This window comes from Anolis carolinensis, chromosome 5 (genome assembly GCF_035594765.1).
Source record: "Anolis carolinensis isolate JA03-04 chromosome 5, rAnoCar3.1.pri, whole genome shotgun sequence".
Taxonomy (NCBI): domain Eukaryota; kingdom Metazoa; phylum Chordata; class Lepidosauria; order Squamata; family Dactyloidae; genus Anolis; species Anolis carolinensis.
Window position 1 is genome coordinate 138,952,328 of NC_085845.1, and position 25,052 is coordinate 138,977,379.

Here is a 25,052-nt window from a genome sequence, read left to right on the forward strand (position 1 = left end):
GATTTTTATCATGATTTTATAAAAACATAGCAGCAGTTTAAAAATCATTCCAATTTTGAATTGAAGTCTCACTTTTTTCTGTTGATTTGTGAAGCCAAACATTCTTGTAGATTCTGTGGTTCTAATCCACAAACCAAACCGATCAGAGTAATTTGTTTGGAAGTGCTTAAGGTCACTCTCCAGGACTCTGTATTGTATTTATGTCTGTAATTCTATGCACACGGTGGAATTTATGTCTCAGGAAACATACATAGGGTCAAACCTTACAGTTTCTGCTATTACTCAGCTGAAAAGACTGTCCTGAAACCTTATGATAGGTTATGAAGTACAGCATTTATTATCATTTGGGTATACATACCATGCAATTATTTTTCTTTTAAAAGTAGAAACTAATATGAGTACAAGAGCCAAGTAGTCCTGGGACTTGCTGCTGACTCTTCTTCCAGCCACAGCTGTCAGCATTTGGGTCAGATGTTGACAGCTGTGGTTGGGGAAAGAGCAAACAGCAAGGAAATGGGGCTTCATATCCTGGGAGGAAGGAATAATTTTGTGGGCAGATTTCTTGGCTTTTGGAGTGTTCTGCTCTCAAACAGCCCACAACATGCTGTGGCTTTCAGTTCCCAATTCTAAATCATGGTTGAGACAGAATCCAGCTTTTATGGTGTTCTAGGTCAGTTTTTCTTAGACTTCAGACTTAAACTTAAACCATTAGTTTTTTGGACAACTTCAAGAAACCCTAGCTCAGGTCACCACTAGTCGGAGATTCTAGAAACTGAAATCCAAAATCTCTACAATCCAAGACAAATCAGATTTCCAGAGCTCAAAAATATTATCTTCTTAGGCTCTAGGGGCATATCGTACCTACTATCGAATTAATGCACCACTTTAACTGGCATGGCTTAATTCTATGGACACCTGAGATTTGTAATTTGGTGAGGCACCAGCACTTTTTGGCAGAGAAGGGTAAAGGCCTTATAAAACGATAACTCCCCTCAATCCATAAAATCCAACCATGGCCATTAAAGTGATGACAAACTGCATTAATTCTGCAGTGTAGATGCACCTTAGGTCCCAGACCCCCTCCATTGCATTCAGTTGTTCTTACACCTCTCTAATACAGTCTACTTGAAACCATTTATCCATGTGACTGTCTTTTTGAACCTCATCTTTGAATCTCATCTTGTTAGTATGCCTTCAGACAGTCATTGCACATGCTATTTGACCAATTACAGTATACTTGTGTTTGGGGTATCAAGCTGGTGGCTGCCATGTCAGGGGAGTAATTAATTATATTTAATTCTATTATTCAAATTGATCGAACAATGAAAAAATATCATTTTTTGGTTCTCATCTGTACAATATGGGGACAACAAGGCTTTATCTGAAACGGATTGTATTGTATTCTGGCATCTACTGCTTTTTTGTTCAATTGGATTAATTAAAAATGTTCAGAACAGAAAAGGATTCTAGTTAGTGAAATATATCACCCTTGAATATGTACTCTACCTTTGGATAAAGGATTTGACTGTATATTTGATGTCACTCAATAAATTCAGAGGGCTTCTGCAACCCTTTATATGACTCACAGTGGGCCCTACCATTAGGTAATGAGTAGTAGTGGTTAGATGCTGGAGGATAGAGTTGTGTGTGCCAGTCAGGCCAATGCTATCTAAATTTGCCTTTTTTCCTATTACCAACACTGAATCGCCACCTTATTAACTTCTTTATATGGAATTGGGGGCTTTGTCCTTGACCTCAAGCAGAAAAAAAGACTTGGACTGGACCTGATGTAACTCTTCCCTATTGATAAACTTCATTTCTGAGGATTTGTTCTTTCCAGACTTGCTTTTGCTATGCCAGAAAAAGACCATCCCTAACATCATTATTTTGTGGTAGAGCTAACAACAAAGAACAACTATCTCCTTTTCATTAGAAGGTAAATGTCTCCCCAGTGAAGGATTTCTATACAAACAGTCCTGCATTACAATCTCTCCATCTGGTAGGTTTAAATCTGAACTTGTGAGAGTTAACTCTTCAGTGTGAAATAGTTGAATAGATTAACTCCAATGGAGGCTTTATTTTAGTTGAAAATGGAATCAACTTACCAAAACATTCTGTTGCCTGACAAGGTAGGTAGTTACATCTCCAAATAGTTCAGGGTTTTTGGTTTACATCCTGCCCTGAGTAGAAAGTGTCTTGCAGACGCATTTATTTTCAAAAATAGAAATTCTGTCTTTGGCAGCAAGGATGTTGATTTGCTAGGAATAAATTTCAATCTAGCTGAAGGACAGTTTAATTTTTTTCTTCATTCCATGAAGAGAGAGGCAGCAGAGTGGTTATGAGAAATATAGTATATTTTAACTGGCCCTGAACAGTCCCAAAACAAAGCCAAATGGATGATTGGGTTGACTGAATTGGTATGTTAATTTCATAAGTAAGTGGTAGCTGAAGTAATCTGTAGAAACATAAACAATGCTTCACCTTTAAGAGTTCTCCTATTTAGGAAAGGAGAGGGCAACCCAGCATATCTAACCAACTCGTGGTGGCTCTCATATCAGTAGGACAAGGAATCAATCCAAGCTTGAGTCCAAGTTGTGAAGCAGTGATCCAAGATGCTGAGCTTTCAGCCCCAAAATAGATTCAGCACTTTAGATAGCTCCTGACAACAAAAACCTTGAGCGATCCAATGTTCCATGAGAGCAACCACCACTGCTAGCTAATACAGCTAATGGTGGGACACATAGGATGTTACAGTCCAGTCTACAAATCTTTCTGACCAGTCATCAGGTGAATGGGAAGTGAAGTCCAAGGACATCTGGAAGGTCACAAATTCATTTTGCATGTTCTTTAAAGTGGGGTGGGCAAAGTTCAAGGAGGAAAGATCTATTTGAAACCCTGACAGCCAATAACCTGTGTTAGGTGCAAAACTGATACTTCAAATGAATAGGCAGTTATTCAGTTTTTTGAAAATTATGGAGAAGAGTGTCTCTTGTCACATATTCACTCAAGCTATGAAGTGATGATTGACACCAGAATAAAGCTCACAATTTCACACACAAAAGAACTCTTGATTTACCCTCTCCATTCCTTCGAACCACATAATTTAAGGAACAAGAACTTTGTTTTTCTTGCTGACATTGTATAGTTTGGAATCCAAAATTCTTGTCAATTTCTTCCAAATTGTAAACCATCTTGGATTGAACCTACCAATAGATCTCAATCTACCATAATCAACCTATTCCTAAGGAGCCGCAATGGCACAGTGGGTTAAACCCTTGTGCCAGCTGGACTGCTGACCTGAAGGTTGGGTTGCTGACCTGGAAGTTGCCAGTTTGAATCCGTGAGATGGGGTGAGTTCCCATCTGTCAGCTCTAGCTTGTGGGGACACGAGAGAAGCCTCCCCGCAGTATGGTAACACATCTGGGCATTCCCTGGGCAACATTTGTATAGGTGACCAATTCTCTCACACCAGAAGTGACTTGCGGCATGTTCTCAAGTCGCTTCTGACATGATTAAAAAAAAACTACAGTAGAGTCTCACTTATCCAACATAAACGGGCCGGCAGAACGTTGGATAAGCGAATATGTTGGATAATAAGGAGGGATTAAGGAAAAGCCTATTAAACATCAAATTAGGTTATGATTTTACAAATTAAGCACCAAAACATCATGTTAGACAACAAATTTGACAGAAAAAGTCGTTCAGTATGCAGTAATGCTATGTAGTAATTACTGTATTTACGAATTTAGCACCAAAATATCACGATGTATTGAAAACATTGACTGCAAAAATGCGTTGGATAATCCAGAACGTTGGATAAGCGAGTGTTGGATAAGTGAGACTCTACTGTATTCCTGTAGTAACAGTGCGTCTATACTATAGGATCAATGCAGTTTGGCACCACTTTAACTGCCATTGTTCAATGCTAGGAAATTCTGAGATTGGCAGTTTTGCGAGCCACTAGCAGTTTTTGGCAGAGAAGGCTAAATTATACCTTTCATGTTTCCATAGCACTAAGCCATGGCAGTTAAAGTGATGTCAAACTACATTCATTCTACAATGTAGATACACCCTAAGAAACCCTAAATAAGAGCTCGCTGTACATATTTTAAGGAATGATCACCACTTCACACATTCCTATCATCATGAATTGACTGGCATAAAAATGTAGATTTTCCAGACTGAATGAAAATGCCTTTAATCGCTTCTATAGCAACAATGAGTTAAACAACTTCCAATGTGTGGTTGATATATGGGGAGCAAATTGGCTGCTGGTGAATTCCAGCTGCAATCCGGCAAGTCTTTGGAGCCTTGTTAACTTCTCTTTAGCTGAGATTTGAAAACAGTGTTTTCCTCTGTATCAGAAACTATTGCTAAAGCTATCATTTTGTGGAAAAGGATAATCGTCATTTTGAAGTCTAGCTAGTGAGCAAAGAGACTAATCCAACCCACATTTGGATTATGATATAGCCCTGCAATAACCAATAATTAAGGAAATACATTTGGCTTCTCCTTCTCTGAGCTATGCACAACTCACTGAGAAGGAAATTAATAACAAAAGGCAAGGCAAATGGATGATTCCAGCAAATATGCAGGTACGGGGAATTTAAATGTGCATCAGATCCACTATAAAAAGCAGTAATGATTAAAACTCATTATCCTTTCCCTCTCCAAAAGAATAAAGGATCTAGTCTTGAGTTTGGATCGAGTTAATAAACCTCTAATTTTAAGAAATTCCAAAAAGGAAAAGGTTCTCACCTTACCTGCTTATACATTCATTATTCCTTTGTGAACGTATTCTATGTGAGATTTATTCTAAAGACCCCTAAGTCACCATATTATCAGCAGCCCTGCTTAGTTCATGACTTAGGTTCATGGCGGACTAGATTGAGTCAATCCATCTGGAGTGTGATCTTCCCTTTTTCCTACTGGCTTTTACCTCTCCAAGCATTACTGCTTTTCCTAGTGAGTCACCTTGTCTCATGATATGGACAGAGTACAACAATCTCATTTTACTCATATTGGCTTTTAGGGGTTCTTCAGGGTTGATTTGCTCTAGGAATCATACATAGAAATGGGAAGTACGATGGCATCTTTAGTAATCAGTGATATTTTGCTGCACTTCCAAGATTTTACAAGTTCCTTCATAGCTGCCCTTCCATGTCCAAGTCTTCTTGATTGTAGTTTCCATTCTGATGAATGACAAAACCAAGCGATGCAAAATCTCAAGCTATTTCAATGTCTTCATTGTCTCCTGTAAAATAATGTAAAGCATCTGTGGTCATTTTATTTTCTTAATGTTCCACAGTAAACCTTCCTGTAGGCTAGTGGTTCTCAGCCTGTGGGCCACAAGAATGAAAATCTGTACCACGAACCTCCTTCCTCTTTATTTATTTTATTAATTTTATTTCCACTCCTTTCCACAGAGCTGAACATTGCTTTGGATAGACCACATCAGCTCTAAATGATTAAATACGGGTTTCTGTGGGAGAGCAGATGGTGACCACTGGTTGGCATATATTCTGTTTCAGAAACTAGAGCTAATGTGGTCTATCCAATGCAATTTTCTGAATCAGCACCCCAAATAACGAGACCTAATCTAAGTTGACCAAAACTTTTTGTAACCCTTTTGGTACTAATGTTAGAGAGTGGTCCCTGGTCAAAGTGGGTCCTGGTCAAAGGGAGCACTGGTCAAAAAAGGTTGGGAACCACTGCTGTAGGTTTTCTTACTTGATTTTCTCCAATATTCCAAGTCTACGCTTTCCTGCTAGTTGTATCATCTGCCCATCTTAAATGGTTAATGTTCCATTTCAGTGTTTCTGAACTAGCGGGGCCTTCCCTGATAGTAACAGTAATGAGTTGGTCTGATTTAGTTGTACTTCACATTGTCAAAATCAATGGGGCAAGCTGGACATGACTGACGTTAAGGGCCATTGATTTTAGAATGTGGATCAAGTAATAGCAAGATTAATTGATTGAACTTGGTGGCAGTCTGGAAGTGTATTTTTCAATAAGATCTATGGCAAATTGTGTGTGTTTATGTGTAAAGTGGCCATATTTTTGTCAACAGCCAGCTGTTTTGCTGCAGCCACCTTTATTTGACTAGTAGAAATATTGCTGGCTGTGTACAGGGTTTGTCAAAATTGTATTCACCCTCTAATAGCTAGTCATCCCTCTGATGATAATTTGAAAGTTATGCAAATACATTTATATTTAAGCATGAATGTAATAAGAATGCTTTAATCGGAAATATAAATTCCCTCTGTGTTCATATTGTTACCCCATTACAGCTATGCGTGCACTACTTGCATAATCAAAACACGGAATTACAACTTTTTTTGTAATGTCACAATGTTTCCCTACTGCTGATTTTCTTTAATCCTGTTAAAGGTATATACCAGTTGTCCCCAAACTTTTTAAACAGGGGGCCAATTCACGGTCCCTCAGACTGTTGGAGGGCTGGACTAGAGTTTTTTTTTAAAAAAAAAACTATGAACAAATTCCTATGCACTCTGCACATGCCTCATTTTGAAGTAAAAACAAAAACAAAACCGGAACAAATACAGCCTTGATGTTAACAACAACAACAACTACAACAACAATAACGATAATAAAGAGGGTTGGAAGAGAGCACTTGGGTCCAGCCCCATTCTGCCTTTGTGCACCCAAAGCACAAGCAAAGCACCCCTGACAAATGGCCACCCAGACTCAATGTTGTTATTATTATTATTATTATTATTATTATTATTATTATTATATAATAATAATAATAATAATAATAATAATAATAATAATAAAGAGGGTTGAAAGAGACCCTTTGGCCATTGAATCCAACCCCCTTCTGCCTTTGTGCACCAAAAGCACAAGCAAAGCACCCCTGACAGATGGCCACCTAGCCTCAATTTTAATAATAATAATAATAATAAAAAGAGGGTTGGAAGAGACCCTTTGGGCCATTGAGTCCAACTTCTTCTGCCTTTGTGCACCAAAAGCACAAGCAAAGCATCCCTGACAGATGGCCACCCAGCCTCAATGTTAATAATAATAATAATGATAATAATAATAATAATAATAATAATGATGATGATGATGATAAGGGTTGTAAGAGAAGAAGAGACCCCTTGGGCCATTTAGCCCAATCCCCTTCTGCCCTTGTGCCGTGGGGGCCGGATAAATGGCTTCGATGGGCCGCATCCGGCCCCCGGGCCTTAGTTTGGGGACCCCTGGTATATACCATATTTGAAAAGAAAAAAAAAGTAAAATAAATTCATAATAATATGCTATTTAGGTCTAAAATAGACTAAAGGCACTGAATCCTGGGTGGTCTTGGAAGCAAAGCAGATTCAGTCCTAGTTACTAGTTGGATAACAGATTCCCAGGCTGGATGGCCATCTGTCAGTGGTGCTTTAATGAAATTTTCCTGCTTTTGCAGGGGGTTGGACTGGATGGTCTCTTCCAACTTTGCGATTCTATGATTCCATGACTCTTCTGTAGATTGTAATAGACAGACAGATAGATAGATGTGCTTTGATTTGTATTGTATCCTATTCATACGAGGTGTATTTGCAAAGTGGCACTGAAGTAGCCAAACTGTAAGTCGCTCTGAGTCCCCTTCAGGGTAGAAATACAGTAGAGCACTTGATGAACCAACCTGGACACAGTATATTATTTGAGAACACAGAGATGCTTGACCACTCCAACAACTATCATGTCAGACTACACAGAGAAGCCATTGAAATCCACAAGCATGTGGACAACTTCAACAGAAAAGAGGAAACCATGAAAATGAACAAAATCTGGCTACCAGTATTAAAAAACTCAAAAATCAGAACAGCAAATAAGAAGCAACACTCTGAAAACAGAAGAGTTCCAAGGGCAGCTAATGACTCTGAACAAAGGATGCCCCCAGGCAGAAATAGCCAGATGAACCTTTCCAATGCTAATTAAGGTGATTAACTGCAACATTCACACTGGCTTTCCAACTGACAAAGAGTTCTTCTCACACCCTGGACTTTCCACAGATACAGTAGAGTCTCACTTATCCAAGCTAAACGGGCCGGCAGAAGCTTGGATAAGCGAATATCTTGGATAATAAGGAGGGATTAAGGAAAAGCCTATTAAACATCAAATTAGTTTATGATTTTACAAATTAAGCACCAAAACATCATGCTATACAATAAATTTGACAGAAAAAGTAGTTCAATACGCAGTAATGATATGTTGTCATTACTGTATTTATGAATTTAGCACCAAAATATCACGATATATTGAAAACATTGACTACAAAAATGGCTTGGATAATCCAGAGGCTTGGATAAGTGAGACTCTACTGTATATATTATTATTTATTTACAGTATTTATATTCCGCCCTTCTCACCCCGAAGGGGACTCAGGGCGGATCACATTATACACACATAGGGCAAACATTCAATGCCCATAAACACATCAAACAGAGACCGAGACAGACAGACGCAGAGGCAATTTAACCTTCTCCTGAGAGGTTGTTCGCTTCTGGCCACAGGGGGGAGCAGTTGCTTCATTATCCACTCTGACGGCACTTCCTCATTCCAGGTCGTAAATTAGTTAACCTTGCCTCCCCACTTTTTTTTATAAGTGGTACCTTATTTCCTACTTGATAGATGCAACTATCTTTCGGGTTGCTAGGTCAGCAACGAGCAGGGGCTATTTTTTATTTTTAATTGATGGGTGCTCACCCCGCCACGGGCTGGCCTCGAACTCATGACCTCATGGTCAGAGTGATTTATTGCAGCTGCTCAACAGCCTGCGCCACAGCCCGGCCCCAATATTAACCTTCCTTGCTTAGTTTCTCCATACCTCACAACCTCTGAGGATGCCTGCCATAGATGTGGGCGAAACGTCAGGAGAGAATACTTCTGGAACATGGCCATACAGCCCGGAAAACATACAACAACCCAGTAACAACTCGGGCTGTGGCGCAGGCTGGAAAGCAAGCCAGCTGCAACAAATCACTCTGACCAAGAGGTCATGAGTTCGAGGCCAGCCCGTGCCTGCGTCTTGTCGCTGTCTCTGTTTTATGTTATGGCATTGAATGTTTGCCTTTATGTGTGCAATGTGGTCTGCCCTGAGAAGGGCGGAATATAAATGCTGTAAATAAATAAATAGTGCGGGAGGAGGCAGGCAGAGAAGGGATGGCTTTGTGGCTGTCCCGAATGGACCTTGGTGGCCTTTTGAAAAATGCATGGGTTGCAGAGCTATGAACGTGGAGGAATGCATGGATGTCACAGAGTTGGATGGGAGGGAGATATTGAGATCAGTGATGGCGTGGACTGGAGGAAAAGGTGGACCCGGGAAGCCTTTGGAAAAACGCACCCGAGAGCAACCCGAGGGACTTGGCGGGAGGGGCGGGGGCGCAATCTGCTCCGGCGCAGTGGCTCCACCTCCCGGCCTGCGACGCGGCTCGCTGGTTCGGCTTCAGAGCTGAAGGAGTTAAGCAGCGGCGGCGGCGGCGTCTGCCTTTCCTGCTGGCGCTGCCGCCTCCTCCTCCTCTATTGCTTCTCCTCCTCCTGCTTGGCTCTGCTGGGCTGGGCGCCGCTTCCCTCCCGCACGGAGTCGGGGGCTCGCTCTGCCAAGGCGAAGATGGCGACGGAGGGGACCGGCGGAGAGCCTGGCTCCGGCGGACGGGGAGAGCCGGCGGCAGCGGTAGGCAAAGAGCGACTTGTGTTTGGGGAAACTGCCTCAGTGCCGCCTTCTTTTCCCTCCTTTTCCCTTCGGGGTCTAATAGCGCCTTCCTAGCAACATAGAAATCGAGAGGCCTTGGAACGCGAAGACCCCGAGTCCATTGGCACTGGCAAGGCTTCTGCGTCCCCTCTTTTGTCCCTCACAGAGGGGCAAATCCCCCGCCTTTTTCCCCCTCCCCTCCTTCCAGGAGGCGGCTCCCTATTGTTTCCCTGCTTCCTCGCCTCTCTGAAGGGTGGATTTAGCGGGAAGGATTACACCACGCGAGTCCCCCCCCCCCTTCATGAAATGTCAGGAGTGGATTGCCTCTCTCCTTAGAGATCGCCTTTCCTCCTGAATCTCACTCTTTCCCCTTCCAATAGGTGTGTTTTCCCCTCTGGAAAAAAACACGCGTGGGATATTGTGTTTGAATTCCTCACCTTTGGTGCCAGGGGAGGATAGCCGAACTTAAGGCCTTTCCACACAGCCCTATATCCCAGAATATCAAGGCAGAAAATCCCACATTATCTGAGTGTGGATTCAGATAACCCAGTTCAAAGCAGATATTGTGGGATTTTCTGCCTTGATGTTCTAGGATAGAGGGCTCTAAGAAAGGGTTTTGTATTGTTTTCGAAGATGGAAAGAAAAGATCGGGTTAGGTGTGCAGATAATGGGTTGCTGTGAGTTTTTTGGGCTGTATGGCCATGTTCCAGAAGCATTTTCTCCTGACGTTTCGCCTGCAGGTTGTGAGGTCTGTTGGAAACTAGTGGTGTTGATATATCTGTGGAAGGTCCAGTGTTTAAAGGAGGTGTGGATGTTGCAGTTGGCCACCTTGATTAGCACTGAGTAGCCTTTCAGCTTCAAGGTCTGGCTGCTTTCTGCCTGGGGGAATCCTTTGTTGGGAGGTGCTAGCTGGTCGTCATTGATTCATGTCTGGAATTCCTCTGTTTTGTTTTGTTTTTGTGTGTGGTGTTCTTTATTTACTGTCAATCAGCACTTGATGACCCAACCTAGACACAGCATATTATTTGGGAACACAGAAATGCTAGACCACTCTCAACAACCACCAGAGAAGCCATTGAAATCCACAAGCATGTGGACGATTTCAACAAAAAAAAGAAGGAGGAAACCATGAAAATGAACACGATCCAGCTACCAGTATTAACAAAAACTCTAAAATCAGGACACTCATTAAAGAACCACACTCAGAAAATAGGAATTCGAGACATAAATCAATCAGGGCCAACTAACATCCCCCAACAAAGGATTCCCCCAGGCAGGAAGCAGCCAGACCTTGAAGCTGAAAGGCTATGCAATGCTAATCAAACTGGCCATTTGCAACGTTCACTCTTGCCTCAAGCAGACAAGAGTTCTTTCTCCCACCCTCAACATCCCACAGATATATAAACCCAACTTGACTAGTTTCCAACAGACCTCACAACCTCTGAGGATGTCTGCCATAGATGCAGGCAAAATGTCAGGAAAGAATGTTTCTGGAACATGGACATACAGCCCAGAAAACTCACAGCAACCTAGGGTTTTATATTGTTTTGAAGATGGAAAGAGAAGATCAGGTGTCTGGTGTTTTGTTTTGTTTTTTTGCCCCCTTGTTAAATGTGTAGATAATAATTCTGTTAAAATCCTCTTTTCATCCCCTGGTGATGGAGGTGGAAAAGGAACGATCTGTTGTTTGCCCACTGTGTCTTTCCCTTCATGCTAAATGTAAGTGCTGACAAAATCCCTTCCCTCCAGACCTGATCTCCTTCTGGAATGGTCACCTCCTTCAATCCGCTGTTTGACAGAGCCTCCCTTTCCAATCCTCATTGTTGTGACTGGCATATGCCCTTTCTTTCCCTAATTCCCAGGTCAATTTCCAGTCCCTTTGCCGCTTGAATGGCTCTGTGGCGGTAGCTCCTCCTGCTGTCAGTGGAAACGCATGGAAAAATCCATGCTTTGATCCTCTCCCCTTGAAAGCTGTAAATCAAAAGACTCTAGTCACTTGGACAACCAACCAACTGGTGTCCTTGGTCCCGGCGATCATCCCTCGTGGCTTTTGCCTCCAAATCACTTGGCAGAAGGACTGGCTCACAGTGTGGAGCTTCTTATTATTTCCAAAAGGTACCAAAAACATCAGAACTAATTGTAAAGGAGTGAAAAACAATTTGCTGAGGATATGCATTGTTTTGCTATAAAACACAATTTTCCAAGCCCTGTATCGAAGTGATTTGATACATTGTGATAGTTTGGATCTGAATATAATATTCTTCTCTTATCTAACAATATGCTACCCACCTATAACATTTTTCTATTATTATTATTATTATTATTATTATTATTATGGATTGCGATAGTTTGGATCTGTACATAATATTTGATACATTGTGATCATTTGGATCTGTACATAATATTCTCCTCTTATCCAACAATGTGCTACCCACCTATTACACATTTTTCTATTATTATTATTATTATTATTATTATTATTATTATTATTATTATTGAACTTCTGGTAGCACAGCGGGTTAAACCACTGAGCTGCTGAAATTGCTGACCGAAAGGTCTGCAGTTCGAATCCGAAGAGCAGAGTGAGCTCCCGCTGTCAGCCCCAGCTTCAGCCAACCTAGCAGTTCAAAAACATGCACGTTTGAGTAGATCAATAGGTATCGCTCCGGCGGGAAGGTAACGGCGCTCCATATAGTCATGCCAACCTCATGACCTTGGAGGTGTCTATGAACAATGTCGGCTCTGTGTTGTCGAAGGCTTTCATGGCCAGGATCACAGGGTTGTTGTATGTCTTTCGGGCTGTGTGGCCATGTTCCAGAAGCATTCTCTCCTGACGTTTCGCCCACATCTATGGCAGGCATCCTCAGAGGTTGTGAGGTATATACCTCACAACCTCTGAGGATGCCTGCCATAGATGTGGGCGAAACGTCAGGAGAGAATGCTTCTGGAACATGGCCACACAGCCCGAAAGACATACAACAACCCAATGTCGGCTCTTCGGCTTAGAAATGGAAATGAGCACCAACCCCCAGAGTCGGACATTACGAAACTTAATGTCAGGGGAAAACCTTTACCTTTACTATGGATTTGGTAACTTTCGGAAACCCTACATTTTGTGACCATTTTTGTGGAATGATTGTGCTGTTGGTTCCGTACATTCCTTTTCTTGTTGACCAATTCCATTTTTCCTTTTGTTCCATCAATGTTTTCATTCACAACCTTATTTAAAAATGAATGTTACATACAGTTGTCCCTCCATGTTTGCGGATTTGATTTTTGTGAATTTGATTAAAAATATTTTCTCTAAGAATCTTGATAGCCCCCTGTTTGATTCTATGTTCAATTTCCTCAAGTCGTGTTGGAGGACCTTGAGATTTCTGGAGAGAAAACCAATCTAGAGATCTCTAGGTCTTCCTATGCAGATTCCGTGTTTAGCTTCCAGCAGATGTTGACCATGCTGGAAGATCTAGAAATTCAGAGAAGTGTTTTATACAATTGTCCCTCCATGTTGTGGATTTGACTTTTGAGCATTTGATTTAAAATATTTTCTCTAGGAATATTGATATTCCCCAGTTCGATACTATGTTAAACTTCCTCAAGTTGTGTTGGAGGAGCTTGAGATTTTTTGAGAGAAAACCAATCTAGGGATCTCTAGGTCTTCCTATGCAGATTCTGCATTTAGCTTCCAGCAGACATTGACCATAGAGTCATGCTGGAAGATCTGGAAATTCAGAGAGGTGTTCTAGTTGATTTTAAAAAAGCAAATTCTTTATCTGCAGGTTATACTTTCATAAGGGTTCCTGTACTCCTAACCCCATTAAATATGGAGGGATGATTATACACTCCTTTAGTGTATGACTAAAGCCCCATTTACACATCTGTCTAAAATTCAGATTATCTGTTTTGAACTGGATTATTTGGCAGTGTAGACTCAGATAATTCAATGTGGATTATCTGCCTTGATATTGTATTCTGGATTGTATGGCAGTGTAGAAGGGCCTTTAGACAATGGAACAAGGCATCAAAGACAACCAAACATTGTTACCACGTTCCAGATGTGTTGGACTACAGGTCCCAACATTTTGATGGAATGATGGAAGTTGCTATTGCAGGCCTCTGAAGGTTACGTTGTTTAATGATGTTTAATGATGTCTGGAGTGGCTCTGAAGATAGCCCTGAATTTTTAAGTTACTCACTGAATTTTTCACCTTTCTCATGGTAAAAACCTTTTCATTAAGCTCCCGTTAAAAGCATTTGAAGTCATAGCCCTCTCTCTGCTAAATGGATTCTGAAAAAGCAGCGGACAGGTAACCAGGTAGAATCGATAGGTTTTTATTGCTCGAGGATCTGAGAGGTTCAGAAAGTAAACAGAAGAGTAATTGAAGGAGGCATTAAAATTTGATGAGTATGTAGCCATTGGTAATACAGACACACCTCAGTTAACAAAGGCCCTATACTGTGTTAACTCACTACTTCATGGTTCACTTTTTGCGGACTCACTGTTTTGCGGTTTTTTAATAAACAGTAAAATAATATGATAAATCATTTAAAAAATGATTTACAGTGGCAGTGGGGCGGAAAAGGAGTCCAGACGGCACCGGGAGGAGAAGGAGGTGGCGCCATGTTCCCCTGCCTCTTTCTTCCCTTCTTCTCTTCCTCCCTTTCTCCCTCCCTTCATCCCTCCCTCCTTTCATCCCTCCCTCTTTCTACTTCCTTCCTAAGGAGAAGCCTAGCGTCCCTACTTCTCGGATTTTCACTTATTGCGGGTGGTTCTGGAACGTAACCCTCGCGATAAGTGAGGGAACACTGTATCTGAGGATCTGATCCCAGATTATCTGCTTTGAACTTGATTATATCAGTCTAAACCTCCAGATAATCTGGGATCAGCAGATAATCTGGGATCAGATCCTGGGATATAGGGCGGTGTAGATCCAGTGTAAATCCAGTTTATTTGAAATGAATTATATGGCAGTGTAGACTCATATAATCCAGTTGAAAGCAGATAATGTGGATTTTCTGCTTTGATAATCTGGATCAAATGGACCAAAAGCCTCTGACAAAGAAGTTGGTTGTGTTTTTATTTGTTTTGTTTTTTACAAAGGCTGCATCTACACAGCTGAATGGATGCCATTTGCTGTGGGATCCTGGGATTTATAGTTTGGTGGGATAGCATCAGTCTTTGGCAGAGAAGGCTCAAGACCTTGTAAAAATGAGGGAAAGGGAATATCAGATCCCCCAGCATGTTTCTGTAATACTTGTGATGCTTTATAAGTATTGCCACTAAAATGGAAACTGTAAGAAAAAATGGAGATTGATGAGAAGGAGAAAAACATCCTTGGATACATTTTGAAAGAAAACTGCAAGTGGTCTGTAGGAGGTTCAAAGCGTTTTTATTTCCGCAAGGCTTACTTGACCTGGTTACTTCATTTCCCACGTGCATGTTATTGGCTTTGAATGAAAACTTAGTTGAATAGCTCTTGTTTTTTGCAATATATTAAACTACATTGTTGCTGGTACCAGATTTTTCTGTTAGAACAGTAATGTCCCAGAATATATCTACATCATTCATTGAGGTTTATCTGTATATGAAAATGGAGATATTTATTTAAAAATGGAAGAAACTATCTGTGGCTCCTTTCATGCCCAGTATTTGTTGAAAATCAGTGTCACTTGTTTCTACATGGAAAGTTATTTATAGGTAGCAACCCCATTAAAAACCTGTTACTTTGAGGTTGATGGGGACAAGGTTTTTTTTTAGTCTTAGTATTTTTATAGATTGGTTATGCAACTAAACATCAAAGAAGCTTTTAAATCTCCCCCCCCCCCCCCAGATCGTGAAGACATTTTAGAAAAGTCTGGCTTGAAGCAGCAAGTTCTGTGCACACTCATCTGGGAATAAAGGAGCATTTACTAAAATGTAAAATTAAAACAGTTTAAAACCCACTTTCACTGCCATGGCTCAATGCTGTGAAGTCTTTGGATTTGTAGTTTGGTGAGGCACCAGCTTTCATTTCTCAGAGAAGACTAAAGATCTTTAAAAAGAAGACTAAAGAGCTGCAATTCCAATTATTCTATAGCATTGAATCCTGACAGTTAAAGTAGTGTCAAATTACATTAATTGTACAGTGTAGATAGAATTATAGAGTTGGATAAGACCTCATGGGCCATCCAGTCCAACCTCCTGCCAAGAAGCGGAAAAATCACATTCAAAGCACCTCCGACAGATGACCATCCAGCCTCTGCTTAAAAGCCTCCAAAGAAGGAGCCTCCACCACACTCTGGTGCAGAGAGTTCCACTGCTGAACAGCTCTCACAGTTAGGAAGTTCCTCCTAATATTCAAGTGGAATCTCCTTTTTTGTAGTTTGAGGCCATTGTTCTGAATCCTAGTCTCCAGGACAGCAGAAAACAAGCTTGCTCCCTCCTTATGACTTCACATATTTGTACATGGCCATCATGACTCCTCTCAGCCTTCTCTTCTGCAGGCTAAACATGCCCAGCTCTTTAAGTTGCTCCTTATAGGGCTTGTTCTCCAGGCCCTTGATCATTTTAGTTGCCCTCCTGTGGACACATTCCAGCTTGTCAACATCTCCTTTCAATTGCGGTGCCCAGGATTGGACACAGTATTTCAAGGCAAAATAGAGGGGTAGCATGACTTCCCTGGATCTAGACACTATGCATTTATGCAAGCCAAAATCCCATTGTTTTTCAAGCCACTGCATGACATTGTTGGCTCATGTTTAACTTGTTGTCCACGAGGACTCCAAGATCTTTTTCACACATACTGCTGTTGAGCCAGGCGTCCCCCATTCTGTATTTTTGCATTTCATTTTTTCTGCCTAAGTGGAGTACAGTATCTTGCATTTGTCCCTCTAGAACTTCATTTTGTTAGTTTGGCCCATCTCTCTAATCTGTTAAGATCGTTTTGAATTCTGCTCCTTAGACACACCCTAAATCTCCTTGAAATGAGTGGAATTTTCTTTTCGAGTAAATAAATATACAACAGAGAGGGCTCTCAAAGTAATACTCTTAGTTCATCTTGTGTACAAAAGAAGAAGCGCCACTGTCTTTGCTCCAACAGCGAGAGTTTGGATTTTTGCCCAGATCCCAGATTAATTTGTAACTTGGAAGTTCAGTGAGATTTCCAGTAGTGTGTTTTCAAGTGAGCCCAAGCCTTTTGGCTTCGCGTGGCCTGAGCCTGAAAGCACAGACAGTCCAATAAACAGTTTAAAAGGAATAGCAACGGTTATAGAGCGGCGTTTTATTGTTACTTAACTCTCAACATAAGGATACCATTTTAAGTCAAACCACCATAGATATTTAATGCCAGCTACTGCTTCCATTATATAGTTGGGGGTGGAGGGTTTATACCCAGTAACTTTCAAGCGACTGTCTTGGCAGGCTTTTGCTGGAAACATGCATAGAATATTATGGGAAAAGAACGCTGGCTTTTAATGTCAGCAAGAAATTTATGACTAGGATGGGGGAGATGGAGGGAGAGAAAAGACGATGAGGATGAAGGGAGTTCTTTTTTAACAGCCGTATTTGGGAATGAAGCCAAAATTCTTCTCATTCTAGGCTTTCCTGAACCAAGCAGTTGGCGTATGTATGTATGTGTGTGTGTGTAGGGGTGGTTTTTTTTTTTTGCAAACCTTAGTATCTGCTTTGTTTCCATGGCAATGGTGACAAGGGAAAAACTTGAAGGCAGTTGGCATGATTCACCCCTCACACCTACAGGAAGCTGAAACCCACCTTCTCCGTGATGTTGGCACAGAGGCCATCCTTTATGGGTAGAGATTCTGCCTTTGTGTATAGAACGCTATAGATTTGGACCATGTAATCACAAAGGTGACTTAGGCCCCATCTACGCTGCCATATAATCCAGTATCTGATCCCAGATTATCCGCTTGAGTCTATACTGCCATAAATTAAAAGCAAATAATCCGGAACTAATATGGCAGTGTAGATGGGGACACAGAAGGAAGAGGTTCTCAGCCAGATGGAAAAGACAGTGATGGATTAACTAGACCAAAGACAGGCTTTCCCTGTTCATGTATATCCATATTATAATTTGTTGTGTACCTTCAAATAGTGTCCAATTTAGGGTAAACCTATCATAATGGTTCAGATGAGAGCAGTGATTTCCATCACCTTCCTTTAAGACTGATAGAGTGTGGTTTGTCCAAGGTCAACCAGTACATTTCCCTGACTGAGCGGGGATTTGATCCTTTACTTCCCAAAGTGGAAAACATCATGTACATTGTCAAGCACCATATATGGTAATAGTAGTAGTAGTAGTAGTAGTAATAATAATAATAATAATAATAATAATAATAATAATAATAATAATAATAATTCTTTATTTATAGACCGCCCTATCTCCCCAAAGGGCCTCGGGGCGGTTTCCAACATGTACGGCAAACATTCAATGCCCAAAAGGGAAACAATTCAGAACACATTACATTTATTTATTTACTATACTTATATGTCACCCTACTCTCCCCTGAAGTGGGACTCAGGGCGGCTTACAAACTACGGCAATACTTCAATGCCGGATTCAGACAATAACAATAACAGTGAAGTACAATATTATCAAACAGTAAAATATATACATACCAGTTATAAATAATCTTTCCAATGATTAGGACTATTCTGATGTCATTGGGGAAGGAGTTCCACAACCACGGTGCTATCACCGAAAAGGCCTTGTCTTTTGTCCCCGCCAACCATGCCTGCGATGGGGCGGGACCGAGAGCAGGACCTCCCCAGAAGATCTTAACAATCATGATGGATCATGAAGGGAGATACATCGGGGCAACTCATATTGAAACAATGCAGCAACCTAGATGATGACAATGTGCAACTCCAATACTCAAACCTTACCCATGGTATTTATAAAGAACATTTTCTTATTTTAAAACAACAATAATGGAGAGGTGTCAGAATTGGAATGGATTAATAGCCTTTCCATGGCAAAATTCGCTTTGAGATAAAAGTGTTTTGAGCTAAGAGCTCAGTCATGGAACAAATCAAACTCTTAAGTCAAGGTATCACTGTGGTGTGTGGAGGGAAATATAAAGCATTTTTGGTATTCATGTTTGTAGTAGTTTGGAGGGAGGGCTATTTTAATCTCAATTTTAAAATCTGCAGGTGGGTATTATAGTTTTCCATTGGGGATTTGTGAAGCTGCAAAAGTGGATCAGGGGACACATTGTCATGCAACCCACAGGCCACACTTTTCCAGCCTTGATTTAAACATAGCCCCACCATTTGTAGACCCTGAGTCTGTGTTGGACTTGATCCCAGTATCACAACTATGCAGATACTGAGTACATAGTAACAAGTTTTTCAGCTTTGCATTCCTTGCAAATAAGGTCTCCCACATACTTCTCATTGGGCTTTAATAACATCACAAGTAATTTGAAGGATTGTGTAGCCCAAAGCAATTTGGAAGACTTGTTTCCAGGCCAATTTGGGAAGAGTCTCATGGAGGATGAAATAGTCTAATCATGGAGTTGCTCCAGTGACATAGGGCAGGGCCAGATGCAATGCTTACAGTGTTGGTGTTTTCCCACTATATATATAAAACATACTGTTCAGGTCTGTACCTGGAACTCAGAATTAATCCGCAGTGCAACATCATTTTAGGCAGCAAAGCAGAGTTCATATCAAAGTTCAGTTTCATACAACATCTTTCAGGGGACTGTGGTACATAAGAGTACAGTTCATCACAGCAAAATGGCAGGCTTTGAAAAACCTCTTGTCACTGAACACGGATCAAAGACAGTAACATAATAATATGTTGTTGCCGCTGGATGAGAAACCTCCATGGGTCACATCTGATTCAAGTGTCAGAGAGTCCCCCATCTTTTACTACATAAGATTGTTGGAATTCATTTACCTACAGTAGCTTTCATTGTTTGTAAGGCCCATTGTAGAGACTAAATGCCTTCAAGGCACCAGATCCATTTTATCCTCCAAACAAAACAGGGTCAGCCCCGATTAGTACTCAAAATGGGAGACTACCAGTGAATGCCAGGTGCTGTAGGCTATATTTCAGAGGAAGGAACTGGTGAAACCTCCTCTGAGTATTCTTTGCCTAAGGAAGTGCTATGAAATTCATGTGGCTGGCTTAAGTCGACAGGTGACTTGAAGGCACATACACACATGGCATCACTGTGTCCTGAAAGCAGCAGTATATATGTATTTGGTTTATACGTTTGTAAAGAGTATATCTGATAGTAGCCATTTAATGGTCTTGGCTTTAGTAGCCATTTAATGGTTTCAGTCATTGAATGGTTTCAGCAAGAGACTACACAGGCAGTATGCTTTATAAGCATACTGTGTATTCTGCTGTCATTTTCCCATTTAACTAATTGGCCACAAATTCCATCATCATATTTGCAATTGTTAGGAAAAATGAGAATCCACACGTCATAAAACATGCCTTTGGAAAGGGCTGCACCTGCACCTAATAGCTGAGCATGCCTATAGGTCTTGGATTCAATATCTCTGATTTCTAATAAGGACTGGAAAAGCCTCCTGCCTGAAACCTGATAGAGCCACTGCTAACTATAGGACTGAGAAGGGTGGGAAGTCCCCAGCTGCAGCTTCAGGCATCCCACATACCAGCCAGTGGCCATGTTGGCTGGTGTATTCTAATGGTCCTTCCACATGGCACAAATACAATACCACGATTCCACTGTCGTTGTCATGGCAAGATCTTACAAAATCCTGGCTCTGTAGTTTTAGGGGTGGGGATTCTCAGCCAGAGAGCTCAAGTGATAATAATACACCTGAGAATAGGATAGGAATGGAATCATAGCATTATGACTGTGTAGTGTAAAGTAACCCTAAAAGCCATTGTCCAAAAAGTAACCTTTCACCATCCTGATTTATATCGATAGCACTCTATATTGTCTATTCCTGCATGACAGGGATTCTGTGATTTTACACTTTGCTAAATGGACCAATGTCTTTCCTTGTAGTATATGGAGAATAATGACACAGAATCAAATGCAAAAAAAAGGAGACTGGGATGTGATAAGAAATGAAGTGATAAGAAATGTTTTGGTAAGATTTGTTCAGCCTTTGCCTTCCTCTGAGGCTGAGAATGTGTCATCCAGTGGGTTTTATAGCTGAGTGGGGATTTGAACCCAGGTCTCCAGAGCTGTAACCCAACATCCAAACTACCACCCTAAACTGGCTCCTAGTGGTACTAATAGCTTGTTTTTTTAATTCTCAAAACTCATCCTGATTTAAATAATAAACCCTCCTTTCCTCCCTTCCTCCCTCCCTCTCTTTCCTCCAGGATTTTGTCCTTCTTTTGCATGTGAGTAGCCATAAGGGAGCTTTCCATTTTCCTAATGGGAGGTGAGTCCTTCTTCCCACCTCATTGTGATTACAACAGGGTGACTAAAAGCTGTTAACAGGCACTCTAGAGGTGCTAAGTGGTCTTGAGTATGCACTCCTTTGACATTAATAATGCACGATTTCTTTTTTCAAACCTCAGTGGAACCAGCAAAATAATGAAGATGTACAAGCAAACGTCCGATTTCTTAGAAACATTGCTGTCTGCTTGTGATTCTCTTAATTCATCATTCAGGTCATTCACTAGGAGATTTCTGGACATGTTTGGGACTCATCGGGCAGTCATATTACTTGACATATGACATTATCTTTGTGAGATATTGTCCCAGAGCATGCTATGAGCATATATGTGTTATTCTTGTCATCTTCAAATAATTTCCAATTTAAGAAAAACCTAAGAAGAACCTATCATGGATTTTTTTCTTGGCAATATTCATTCAGAGATTTGTCATTGCCTTCCTCTGAGTTGAGAGAGAGTGGCTTGCCAGAGATTACTCAGTGAGTTTCCATGGCTGAGCATGAACTTGAACCAGATTCTCAGTTCAACATGGAAATTATTATATATGTTAATTCTGGAGCGCACACACACACACACACACACACACACACACACACACACATATATATATATATATATATACACACACACACACATACATATATGAACATGTAAGATTTTAATGAACCAGTTCAAAAGGAAAGAACAAACTGTTCTATAAGAGTAAAAAAACTATCATGAATGTATCTACTTTCCTTTTCAAGTGTTGTTGGTAATGCATATTTTTGGCACCGCCAAAGGAGCTTTTGCTCTTTGAAAACCTCTGACCTTGAGCAGGGAAACGTCTGCCAATGATGCTTGGTGCAAGATGCTTGGAAAAAATGATTCTGAGAGAGGCACAAAAAGGACAGGATTAGAAACCTGAACGACTTATTGAAGAGTCTGGGTTTTTTTCCTTTTGTTTTCCAGAAGCGGCCTGCTCTTGAATTTTCAAAATGTACATGCTGTTCTCCAGGCTGACAACATGTGCTTTGAACTGGATATTTTTGAAAAAAATTGACTTTTCTGTGCAAGAGTATGCAGCCTCTTCATGTGTTTACTTAATCACTAAACCAGATTTTTAACCAGTTCCAGAAATGTTGACTCTTTCATCTATGGATAGGGATGTGCAGTTTGTAGTTTCTATAGTGCTTTCAGCAGGAAAACCTCAAACCCTACCTGGCTTGTGAACTGAGAGAAAAATTTGAAAGGATATATAAAAAAAAGAGTACAGCGTAACTCCAACTGTTCACTGTAGAATTAATGTAGTTTGACACATACTTTAACTGCCATGGTTCAATGCTATGGGATCTTGGGAGTTGCAGTTTGGTGAGACAATAGCACTTTTTGTCAGACACAACTCACATGAGTATTGACTTAACAAATTTCAGCCGATTTTTGGGGGTCTACTTCTGTTGCAGTTACAGTTGAATAATCCTCCAATTTTTGGATTGCAACTTCTAAGCTCACTTTCCATGAACTCTGTTGGCTAGGGCTGCTGGGAATTGCTGTCCAACAGGATGGTCTCTGTCCTTAGTTTTGGCCCCTAAAATTACAATTCTATAAACACAGTCTTTATTTCTGAGTATGAATAGGCAAGACGTTGGGCCTGCCAGATGTTGCTAGACTGAGAATCCTATCGACATTTATCACTCACAATTCAAAAACATCTGGAAGTCCATATGTGCCACAGCCCTGATGTGTAGCATTTGTGTTCCTGATGAATTTTATAGGTGATCATAATAGGCCAGTCTGGTTATTGCCCCAACTTTACAAACATATAGCATCCCTACTGCTGAACATGGTGGAATTCCCTGCCAGGTTGGCAGAGTTTCAATAAAATACGCCAAAATGTCAACTGATAAATTTAACTTTCATTTTTTAAATTGTCTATTCATGCATAATGACCAAATGGGTTCTTTAAACTTTAAATGAAATCCCCCATGTTTAAATTCTGCATGCCAAATGTCACCCTTGAGCAAAATTTTCTTGTGCCTTGGTCATAAAATCCAGTATACTGGAACAACTTACTGCTGCAATGGAAATACTTTACCTCAAACCATCATTCACAAGACTTTATTGGGAATGTATTCATAAGCACTGTAATGGACAAGAGAAAGATATGTTTTGTTTGCGAGTATCTAAATTTTCTTCTAATGGCCAAAACATGACAAGATGGCTTGTTATGCTGGAACTATTGTTAATCCATTATAGAACAAAGACTACGGTATTAAATTTGCTTACCTGGCAGTGAGCTTTGCTGAACCTGGTGGCCTTTCTTCTGAGAAACAGAACTTGTCCTGAGTAAACATGTATAGGATTACACTGTTGAACTGTTTTCCTAGTTTTCTCTTGCATTGCATCACATTGCCTTTCTAAATATAGTACAGCATATTCATTTAAAGTTTTACTTAGGATAGGAAACTATTACCAAGCAGTAATTACTGTGACTGTGTCATTGCAGAATGAGGAAGCCTTCCCCCTTCCTTATGTGGAACTGTTTATCTCTGTGTAGATTGAATAACTATCTTTTTAAAACTAAGGACCTTGTCAGACGGGCAAAATTGCCCATCCTATGACACTTGGACCTCTCTTCAGTCACAGATCCTGCCGGATCCTATCACATGATGTCGATCTACTTCCAAAGGGGCTCTATGGCTGAAGTGAGGTCCAAGTATCACAGGAGGCAATGCTGGCAACACGAGAGGCTCCTCCTTTTGCATGGACGACAACGGGGTACGTTTCCATAAAGCCATCATTTGGGTTCCATCAGTTGAACCAGGGGCATGCCAACCATCAACATGACTTTGGGACATCTTTACGGGTTTCCCTTGCCTTCTGATGCCTTGGTTTTCAATGTCTTGCTCTTTTGAGAAATCTAAATTCAAGATATGTACTTAGTCAACCTGGCACCATCTAAGGTTCAATCTCTCTCAGCTGGGGTCCTGGTTAAGGGTAGGATTTGGAACAACGGGTTTTATAATTATTTTTTTCTTTGTGTTACATTATGTGTGTGTCCCCCCCCCCAAATTAACACACCTAGCCCTATTTGGGTCCTTATATGAAATTTAAAATGTTTTGACATCTAGGTCTGCTATCAATTTGCTAAAGATTTTTTATTTTGTTGTCTGGATATCTCTATTCTGTCAATATGATTAAAGTCAAAATGGATGATTCAGTATTATTAATATTTTAAGACTTTAAAGTCCTTTAATAATTTATTTGAATTATGTATCTAGTACATATATTCTGGAGCATGGAACTGTTACTCAAACAGCACTGCTATATTAAACCACTGCTTTTCCCCTCCCAAGAGTAATATACTACTTACTATTCAAGAGTAACAAGTAATGGTATTATTAACATCTCACTCACAATTTTTAAAGAAGTTCCTACCAAATAAAAGTGTCTGACAAAACTCTTTCAAGAGTAACTTTTCTAAAATGGCATTGTATGCTGCATAACAAATTATATTGTCAATGGCTGTGTCGTTTGAAAAATAAATCAAAAGTAACTATCTTGTTATTCAATAAAATAATGAGTAACATTTTTACTTATACCATGTAACTTCTTAAATCTAATTTGCTCTAGAAATGTAAAGCATGGTATCTCATTCAATTTTCAATATTTTCATTCCATTTAATTCATCTTATTTCTCTAAGCAGTCAGAAATTTTAAAATTCCGCATTTTTCTCATTTCCTAATGCATTTTTCCCTCTTTTTATTTATATTACCCTATTTTGTTGGGAAAATATATACATCAAGCTTGAATATATTTTTGTGATTTTCAATATTATGCCCTTTTCACAAGAATATCAGTATCTGAAAGATTAGAAAATACATTATTTTCAAGCTGCGGGTCTAAGATTTATTCTACTCCTTAACTGTGAAATTGCCTTATCTTTATCTTTTTTGCTATGATGTGTTCATCATCGTTGCAGTTTTCA

The 25,052-nt window shown here is 40.4% G+C and overlaps 1 protein-coding gene and 1 long non-coding RNA gene across 5 annotated transcripts in view; one reads left to right on the top strand and one right to left on the bottom strand.

Annotated features, from left to right (window-relative positions):
• Window positions 1-4,172: 4,172 nt before the first annotated feature.
• LOC134299471 (uncharacterized) lies at window positions 4,173-9,490 on the bottom strand. The gene is made up of 2 exons (XR_010006688.1): window positions 9,353-9,490; window positions 4,173-5,254 (listed from the first exon to the last, which is right to left on the bottom strand). It is a non-coding gene; the product is annotated as an uncharacterized LOC134299471 (long non-coding RNA).
• Window positions 9,203-25,052, top strand: part of cttnbp2 (cortactin binding protein 2) — a 121,856-nt gene continuing 106,006 nt past the window's right edge. For all 4 annotated transcript variants that reach the window (XR_010006687.1, XM_062982395.1, XM_062982396.1 and 1 more), the window contains exon 1: window positions 9,203-9,682. Coding sequence is in view for 3 of the 4 variants with exons in the window: in XM_062982395.1 (XP_062838465.1) it covers window positions 9,218-9,682 (465 nt within the window). In the remaining variant the exon portion in view is untranslated. The remainder of the gene's footprint in view (window positions 9,683-25,052) is intronic.